The sequence below is a fragment of the Nematolebias whitei genome, chromosome 15 (genome assembly GCF_014905685.2).
Source record: "Nematolebias whitei isolate Nwh7 chromosome 15, NemWhi1, whole genome shotgun sequence".
NCBI classification, from domain to species: Eukaryota; Metazoa; Chordata; class Actinopteri; order Cyprinodontiformes; family Rivulidae; genus Nematolebias; species Nematolebias whitei.
In genome coordinates this window covers 38,071,999-38,081,474 of record NC_056512.1, presented here as the reverse complement: position 1 = coordinate 38,081,474, position 9,476 = coordinate 38,071,999, and the positions used below count along the sequence as shown (strand labels likewise).

At 43.4% G+C, this 9,476-nt stretch overlaps 1 protein-coding gene across 1 annotated transcript; it reads right to left on the bottom strand.

Annotated features, from left to right (window-relative positions):
* Positions 1-4,885: 4,885 nt before the first annotated feature.
* LOC119421200 (vasodilator-stimulated phosphoprotein) lies at positions 4,886-9,131 on the bottom strand. Its single transcript, XM_037688581.1, has 5 exons — positions 9,062-9,131; positions 7,653-7,952; positions 7,068-7,436; positions 6,010-6,236; positions 4,886-5,934 (listed from the first exon to the last, which is right to left on the bottom strand). The coding sequence occupies exons 1-5, from the start codon at positions 9,129-9,131 to the stop codon at positions 5,686-5,688; spliced, it is 1,215 nt and encodes a 404-aa protein (XP_037544509.1). The 3' UTR covers positions 4,886-5,685.
* Positions 9,132-9,476: the final 345 nt, after the last annotated feature.

The window sequence follows — 9,476 nt, the reverse complement described above, 5'->3', positions numbered from 1 at the left end:
CATGATTAAATATTAAAATCAGTCAGTTCAGCATGATTAAATATTAATCAGTCAGTTCAGCATGATTAAATATTAAAATCAGTCAGTTCAGCATGATTAAATATTAAAATCGGTCAGTTCAGCATGATTAAATACTAAAATTGGTCAGTTCAGCACAATTAAATATTAAGATCAGTCAGTTCAGCATGTTTAAATTAAAATCGGTCAGTTCAGCATGATTAAATATTAAAATCGGTCAGTTCAGCATGATTAAATATTAAAATTGGTCAGTTCAGCATGATTAAATATTAAAATCGGTCAGTTCAGCACGATTAAATATTAAAATTGGTCAGTTCAGCATGATTAAATATTAAAATCAGTCAGTTCAGCACGATTAAATATTAAAATTGGTCAGTTCAGCATGATGAAACATTAAACTCAGACATCAAACTCACCACGCTGTGTGTAGCTTTAAACATTTATTTAAATTTTTACACTAAAGTACCCAATCTGACTAAAACAGGTAATTGAAATAGAAAACATCCTCACAATGGTCTTCATCGTCATGGCGACAGTTTAACGTCGGGCACAGGACAGGAAGTGAAACAGCCAATCGTCAGCGAGATACGTCATCTTTGATTTTTCATGATGGATCTGTCTTTTGTCTCCTGATGAAGGCTGGACTGACCGAACTCTTCATCACTTCCTGTCCGGACTCTTCACTTCCTGTCCTGTGCTCAGACTGATAGAAACTGGACTGTTTTAATCATTGAGTGCTGAATTACAAAAGAAGGGCGCGTTTTTATAAAAGTATTGCATCAAATCCAAACACTGAGATGAAGATCTGGTCATCATCGAACAGGAAGTAGAAACGGACGCGTGTAAAGTATAAAAACAACAAAAGACTCCAAACTTTAAACATTATTCACATTTTGGCTGCGTTATTAAAAACAGTCCTCTAGAAACAAAATCATTTCAAAACAGGAAAATTACAACTTTTGGAAACAAACGTCCCTTTCATCCCCAGATTTACAACGAACGTCACGAGGACCTGGAACTGGTTCTTCTTTCAGAACCGGTCTGGGTCCGTTTGGGTTCCAAGTGCTGAAAGTTAATGGGTTACCGCTCACAGCCGGCAGCTTTAACAGTAACATCGTCTTGTTTTATTAAAAGAAAAACGACTCAATCGATGCTCAGAACCAAAAGTAAAAACTAAAAACACGACAGGAAACCACACAGGTTCTGATATGTACACGCCCGCCGGGTCCGAAATGTTCTGATAAACACAACGTAACAGTAGTGGACCTTCATAAAAATCACATGACAGAAATGCATCAGTCATTATTTTAAATAAAACGTTCCAACTGGAAAAGTTACAAATTGTTTATATTTTCTGATTGAAAACAGCTGACTCATGTTTATTAAGATGTACGGAAACCCAGAAGTGACAATCTGTTTATTTTCACAGGATAATAAATCTGAACTTCGGACATCTCTGAGGTACAGTTTTCATTTCAGCATAAAAAGACAAACTCACAATAAATATTGTTTTTTTTTTTTTACACATTTTGTGCTTTAAAGCAGCACTTTAATGTGCTTTACCTGAAATCCTGTGAAAATAAGTCCCGCCTCACTTCCTTTCCTGACAGAGATCCTACAGCTCAAAATGTTTAAGTTAAATTTTGATTTAATTTCTGAATAATTTTAAAGATAAATTAAAAGGAATAGTCGCACGAAGGAATGCGTATCACCCGCTGCCTTCCAGGCGAACGTTTCAAACGTCACATTTGCTCGTTGGCTTCAGCCGTTTCCGTAGAATCTTGTAAGTTATTGTCCGTTCCGCTCAGACTGTGAGCCCAGGAGGACCCTCAGCTACTACCAGCCCACACTTCAGCTCCTCGACAGCTTCTTTTCTGAGCTTTGTTCAAATTCGTCCACTTTTTCACAACATATTTTGCTAACAGTTATTGTACATGACTGCCCATCTTTCATGGTGGCAGGTGATGACGATTAAATTTAACTAAAGAAGTTTTTATTTTTATTTTTTAATTTAAACTTTTTGTAGCGTGATGCATTTCTGGCGTTTATGGCTTTGTAAACTCAGTGATTAGAGGTCACACGACCGCTGGGAGGAGAAAACCTCAGGTGAGCTCACCTGTCGGGCCAATTTCCTCGGACAGCGGTTCTGTATACTGAAGCCAGACGCCGTCCTGTAAAAACCACAGAACTGAAGGGTCCCTGGTTCGATTCCCAAGATTACGACAAAATGTTGCGTAATTTCAGGGAAAATGCGCCAAGTTTTTGAACTGTGAGAGGATTTCGAGAGAACGGTGTTGCTCTTTTCTTACGTTAAAACAAAAACAATCAGGCAGATTACTGGATTAGCAGAAAGTGGAATTTAACTCAATTCAGTTAAATAATAAAAATGGAAAGTATGAAACAATTTGAATAAAAACAGATTTCATAAAGGAATGACAAAAAAAAAAAGTTAAGATTTTTTTTTTAAATAACGTTAGGCATGCTTTTTATTTCTAACCTTTTGTCACAAATGGGCTTCTGTACTTTTGTCCCCTCAGTGTGGACTTCTACTCTGTTTCCTGTAACGCCTTGAAAAAATATATGTAGCTCTCGACCTTGACCTCTGTAGCTCTCGACCTTGACCTCTCTAAGTGGCTTCAAACATCTGCTAAGTTCATGCAGAAACCAACGCAGACATGTTCCTGTTTTTAGTATTTTATATCGCTTTATAACGCAGTTTTTTTATTTACTTTTCATTTCAATTGTTTTGTATGACTGTCTGCACCTCTTCTGTTCTTTGTTTAAATCAGGTCTCTCTTGTAAACGAGTCCTCGAGGCTCAACGACACGAACCGGTAGAAATAAAGGTTGAATGAAAAATGGGCTTCTGTACTTTTGTCACAAATGGGCTACCATACAGGCGTTAAAATTAGTTTAAAATGCTTTTTAACAAAAGAATCACGTTTTCTTCATTTAGACTCTTGACCAACCAAATCAAGTTTATCTTAAATCAACCTGAGAGTTTTTTGCATTCTCGTGGTTTTTACTCGACGACTTCAGGCTCCGTTTGAAGAAGCTGAAACACCAACAGAACAGTTAGAAAAATTAAAAAAACACGATTATGTAGTTAAATATCATCGGCTCTGTACATCTGAGGTAATCAGGTCTGTGTGGACTCGAACACTTTACAGGTGAGGTATGTGAACACGTGTCGAAGGTTAAAAAAAAAAAAAAAATTTTTAAAAAGTGCAACCGATCGGATAAACCGAAGAAACTCAGCCGTTTGCAGAAAAGCTGTCGTTCGGTCAGACGTCAGCGAAGCAGACTAATGAAACTTGATCCTTCTTCAAACTTCAGCCTGAGATCCAAATCTGTTAAAACTGACTCGCGACGAAAACAAGAACGATTTCTGAAGCACTAAAACTAAAGAAACAGCAACTCGTTCCACTAAACGCTACAAAACAAGAATCTTACAGCAGAAAAAAAACAAAAGGGACAAGTAATGATTCAACGAGGAGAGTCGGCCATGTTTGGAGTCTTTTATAAACGAGCTAAAACGATTTGTTCCCTGAAATTTAAATGAATCCGCGGCGCGACATTCACAGCAGGAGCTCGTTTAGGCTGTTGAGACGGGACTAATTAATTTAGGAACACTTAAATGTCTTAAGTCTAAAAATTATTTACTTTAATTAAAAAATAATTAAACTCAAAGGATTATTAAAAGAAAAACGTTGGCAGTAAGAGGCTTCCATACATTGCACCACACCAGACATTAAAACTACAAAATATTAAAACTAATCAAAACCCAACATTTATGAGTTTGAAGAAACCAGACTGAATTATGGGTACCGGTAATTAGTTTTCAAACATCTGAAACTGATCCGGGAGGATTTTCTACAAATTCAGTGAAAGAGAGAAGAATCGACCGAGGTCAGTTTTTCATGTTCTGATTTGGAAAAGTTAATTTTCTCTTTAAAGTTCAGATCGACGTTCCTCGTGAGGAATCGGGACTCCTCCAGGAGTCGAGACGCAGCCGACCGCTGAAACGGATCAGCACCAGAATCACCTCCTCATCCTGTTTTGATGGGTGCAGACACTTGGATCGTCCGTACGCCCCCTGCTCCATCAAAGGAAACATCTGAAACCGTCGCATTCCTGCGTTCATATTTTAGTTTCGGTGTTTTCTGCAGAAATAAAATAATTTTTGATTTAGATTTTGTTGATCTTTACAATAATCATAATGTGCTTTGATGTACGGAAGTCCATTTCTGCCAACAGTTTCCCTCCTTCCCACACGCGTCTCCACATCATTCCGTTTGAAAACCGGAACGACTCGTGCTGCGACGTCCGCTCCAACTCGTTTGAAACTTTTTAATGTACGTTCTGAGCTTCGTGGTGAAAACTCGAAGTGTTTGAACAGAAACGACAGAAGAAGAAGCGGAGAAATTAAAAAGACGAGCAGAAATTCACATTCAGACGAGCGACGCCACTGATGAACGACGAGTTCTTACGGGTTCTCCGGTTCCGAGGAGGAACATCAGAAAATGTCTGCTGACGATCCAGAACCAAAACAAAAAGGGCACTTTAAAAAACAAACGGGTCACTTCCTGTGTGACGCTGTACAACAGAACCAGAACCATTGGGTGGTGGGAACCGCTGACGGGCTTCAGAACTCGTTTCCTGTCCGAGTCGAAGAGGAAGAACTCCTCTTCATCAGGAGCTTCTGGGTCCAGCCGGTTCCCGGGTCAGGTTCTGGTCCAGTCTCGTCTGTAAAGTCCGTCCGACGTGACGTTGAAAAAACCAGACTTTTAGACTGAAGGAAAGTTTTTCAAACTAAAATCATGAATTAAAGAAGAAATTCTTCATTTTTAATTTTACCTCAAAAGTTGTTTTTTTTTTTTACTCAAATAAACTGCAGCCCAGAAACCTTCATGGTTCTGGTTCCACTCAGAAACCTTCACGGTTCTGGTTCCACTCAGAAACCGGACTTCAGGTCTGAGGTTTTCTCGTGTTCCCATCTTGAAATCATCCGAATGTTTCCGTTCTGTGGAGAAGTTCAATCGATCAAGAACCGGATCGGTACCTGCAGCTCAGTAACCCGTCTCCTCAGATCCGGACCTCAAGTTCTGGTCCTCTGATTGGGTCCAGTCTGGTTTATGTTAAAACCCTGGAATTAGTTTCAATTCATAAAAACTCTTCGATCTGTAAAAAAAAAAAAAAACTTTGGCTGAGCTTTTTGCTTTTTGTGTTTTTTTGTGCGGATCCAGTTTCCACATCAGAACCAGAACTCTGATCTGGTTCTGATGTGGTGACAGGCTCATGAAACGAGGTCTGTCACTTCTTCTGTTGCATAAAAAGATATTTCCTGTAGCCTTTCAGAGTAAAAGCCTCAGCGTGCTGTCTGCGGTTCCTCATTGGCGGTTGGTTGTAGATCAGGACCGGTTCTCGGGGTGCTGGGTCCAGACGTGGCTGTGGATCAGGACCGGTTCTCGGGGTGCTGGGTCCGGATGCGGCTGTGGATCAGGACCGGTTCTCGGGGTGCTGGGTCCGGATGCGGCTGTGGATCAGGACCGGTTCTCGGGGTGCAGGGTCCGGATGCGTCTGTGGATCAGGACCGGTTCTCGAGGTGCTGGTCCGGATGTGGCTGTGGATCAGGATTGGTTCTCGGGGTGTTTGGTCTGGATGTGGATCAGGACCGGTTCTCGGGGTGCTGGGTCCGGACGTGGCTGTGGAGGCGCGTGCTGGAGGAGAACCTCTTGCCGCACTCGGAGCAGCTCAGCGGCGCGGTGGCACCGGAGGGCGGAGACGAGGGCGACGAGGCGTCTGCGGCGCCCGAGTCTCCGGCGGCGTGCGTCTGCCGGTGGGCCTTCAGGAGAGACATCCGGCTGAACCGCCGCCCGCACTCCTCGCACTCGGACCAGACTCGCCGCCGCTTCTTCTGCCAAACACAAGAGCCCAGAGCGTCAGAACCAGAACCTGCTCAGACCATTTCAGACACGTTTTAAAAGCTCACCTTCCTCCCTTTGTCCCACTCCTCCTCCTCTTCCTCCTCCTCCTCTTCCTCCTCCTCCCTCCTGCTCAGACCCGGCGGGTCCAGCTCGTCCCGCTGGTCGCTGCTGCCATTGGTCGCCAGCGCGGCCAGCGTCTCCTGGGCGGCAGCGGCTTCGTCCTCGTCTTCGTCCAGCAGCTGAGACGGCAGCGTGAGGAGGCGATGAAGCATCGAGGCAGAGGAGCGGCGGCCTGAGGGGGTCAGAGGTCACGATCAGGAGATCCAGAACCAGCAATCAGATTAAGCCGACGTTTGACCAGAACCACTGACGAGACTGAATTAATTAATGATCAATCAGAAGATCGAAGGTCGGATTATTGGATCAATTATAAAATCTGCCACCAGGGGGCGACAGAAACAAACACAAAGTTTATTTTTATTTTATTTAATTCTTTCAAAACATATTTATTAATTTTAGATATTAGTTCTAAACAATTAGATTGACATAAACAATTTAAAGTAAACAAAGAATCAAAATATATATTTACTAATTGATGATTACTGATTAATCCTTTATGCCATTTAGTGATTATCTTCTTCCATTCAGATCTGTGGTTGTTTTTGTTTGTTTGTTTCTGCTCCACAGAACTTTGGTCAGCCTTGTTGCTGTTTTGAGTGCTTTATAAATAAAGTGGTATGTATGGTATAATAATAGAGAATATATAATATATAATAATTTTATTTGTTGCAAATTATTTTTGGTATATATAATAATACAAAAATTAACAATAACAATAAGTTAGTGTTGAACTCATTACATTTATTGTTAATTTTTTGTATTTTATTTTAATACTCGTTTTCGGGTGTGGTTAACTAAATGTACAGAACTTTAATGTGTTTATTTTTTCCACATTGTTCTGAGCCAGCCGTGGTTCTGGTCCGGTGTCACCTGTGCAGGTGAGGTTCTGCTGGATCAGCCGCAGGTCGGCTTCTGATCAGTTCATTTAAATTATTTTAAAACTTTTTGTTTCTGGGCAGTTTAAAGTTCAATCAGAAACATTCAGGAGCATTTGATCCCTCACCTGACGGGCTGAGGGGGGGTCCAGGTGAGGGTCCGGGTGAGGGTCCGGGTCGAGGTCCAGGTGAGGGTCCAGGTGGAGGAGGGGCGACAGTGTCTGCAGGATCCTCATCGTCAGGAGAAAACACCTCCATGTCCTCCAGGGGAGTCCAACGGGGATCTTGCTGGGGGGAGGAGGGGGAGGGCTGGAGAATCACCGAGGGTGCGGAGACTAGATCAACATGGTGCCCCCCTCCTTCACCTAGGCCCCGCCCACTGACACTGACACCTTCTTTGACCTGCCAGACGTCACTGCACCACTTCTGACCAAAGACTTTGTCCAGAATCGGAACCCAGTCCTGAGAGACGGAGAGGACAGGGGGACGCTCCAGGTCTGAGGGGGACAACAGAGCAGGACAGAGAGGATGATTTGGGGTGGGGGGAGGACAGGACAGAGAGGATGACAGAGGACAGAGAGGAGGACAGGGGGACAAAGAGGACAGGAGTGGGGAGTAATGAGTCAAACTTTTTAAAAACATTCGTGTTCAGGTTTTCTTCAGGGTCTGATAGAGAAACTGAGGTTTTACGGACCAGAACCAGAACAACTCACTTTCTGGCGGCGCCGGCTCTTTAGACTCCTCTGCCGGCTCCTCGCGGGTGTCCTCAGAGGAACCACTCGGAGACACCGAGTCGTTTTCAGAGCCCCGCCTCCTCCCGCCTGCTCCTCCCCTCCCCTTGTCTCCTCCCCCCGGGCGCTCGAAGCTCCTCCCCAGATGCTCTTCCAGCCCCGCCTGCTCCTTCTCCATCTTGGTGATTTCCAGCAGGAGGTCGTCGAACGACGCCTCCACGATCTTGGTCAGCTCGCGCAGCGCGAAGTCCAGGACCCGCTCCATGACGGACTTCAGCTGATCTGCGGGACAGAAGACGGAGCGGGTCAGAACTTTAAAACCTGCTCTGGTTCAGTTTTTAGTACAAACACAAAACTCTGCTGGGCCGAGAACACGGAGACAGCCGCCGAGTCCTGGGACAACTCGATCCGGTCTGAGACCCATGAGGATCCACCAGGGAGGACCTGAGTCCTCCTGATCCAGTCTGAACCCGACACTTCAGAGAAACCACAGAGTCCGGGGTCTGCTTTGACCCCTGAAATTAAAAAAATTAGTTTTTTAATTTTCATCTGAAGGTTTCAGTTCCATCAGAACCAGACACCCCCCCCCCACCAAGGTTGAAGTGTTTGACTTTAGTGAATCAGCCTCATTTTTTCACCGTTTGTCAGAATTAAGCCCCGCCCCTCTCCACCTATGGCTGGACGTGATTCGCTGCCGCTGCTGTGATGTCACCGCCGGCCCTCACACCCCCACAGGTGGCGCTGCTCTGTGACCCGGTTTCCCTGTGGAAGTGTTGTTGTGACGTGAAGTTGTTAAATAAACAAAAACCCTGCTCAGCCTCGACCTGTTCTTGTTGTTGTTTACCTGTCAATAACATTTTGTAACTCTGGAGGTTCATACACGAACGTTTATTCGTTGGCTGACATTAAAAACCATAGAAGAAGAAGTTGTTAAGCGGGTCGTCGTGTTCCGTTCAGACGCTGTAAACATCCAGAACTGGACTCAGATTTAGGACCAACACGCAGAAAAAAAAAAACATTCTGCCAAATTAAAAAATAAACAAACATCACAATTTATTTAATCAGTGAAACTGCGGAAATCTCATAAAATACTTCCCAACATTTAAAATATCTTTAACCTGCTGCAGAGAGGTGGGCGATCATGTTATCGTTTCTGGGTCTGTTAGCAAAATATCTCTGGATCCTCTGAGTGGATTTCACTGAATCTCAAAGTAATCGCTGGATGTTCGTCTACAACCGATTCCTAGTTAACTACATTCAAGATGGCCGCCGCAGCTCCGTCAGTTTTACACAACGAGCTAAAGTTAGGTAGTAGCTGAGAGTCATTCACATCTTGTACAGCGAGGGCCAACAAGTGAGACGGCTGCAACGTCTCTGATGAGGTCTTCTACGGTCCCCGATACGTTTCAGTCCAACACGTGTTGACCGCTCCATGATGATGTCATCGTTACTGACGGCCATATTGGACGACAGATAAGAAAGAACAGAGCTGGTAAGTTGTTTTCAGCTGCTGAAACATGAGAGACCAGAAGTCATGACCGGACCTTCTTACAGAACCCATGAAGACCATGGATCCTTCAGAACAGAACTTGCTCAGGTTTACTTTAGCATTTACAGGTCCTTCTCAAAAAATTAGCATATTGTGATAAAGGTCATTATTTTCCATAATGTAATGATAAAAATGAAACTTTCATATATTTCAGATTCATTGCACACCAACTGAAATATTTCAGGTCTTTAATTGTTTTAATACTGATGATTATGGCATACAGCTCATGAAAACCCAAAATGCCTGTCCCAAAAAAT

What these genes read in the sequence shown, in the direction of transcription:
- LOC119421200 (XM_037688581.1), bottom strand. Translation starts at nt 9,131, where the DNA reads ATGGCCGTCAGTAACGATGACATCATCATGGAGCGGTCAACACGTGTT. An exon ending in ACCCCCCCTCAGCCCGTCAG is followed by an intron (nt 6,237 to 7,067) that starts GTGAGGGATCAA and finishes TGACCCCCTCAG; the next exon opens with GCCGCCGCTCCTCTGCCTCG. An exon ending in AGTGGGACAAAGGGAGGAAG is followed by an intron (nt 5,935 to 6,009) that starts GTGAGCTTTTAA and finishes TGTGTTTGGCAG; the next exon opens with AAGAAGCGGCGGCGAGTCTG.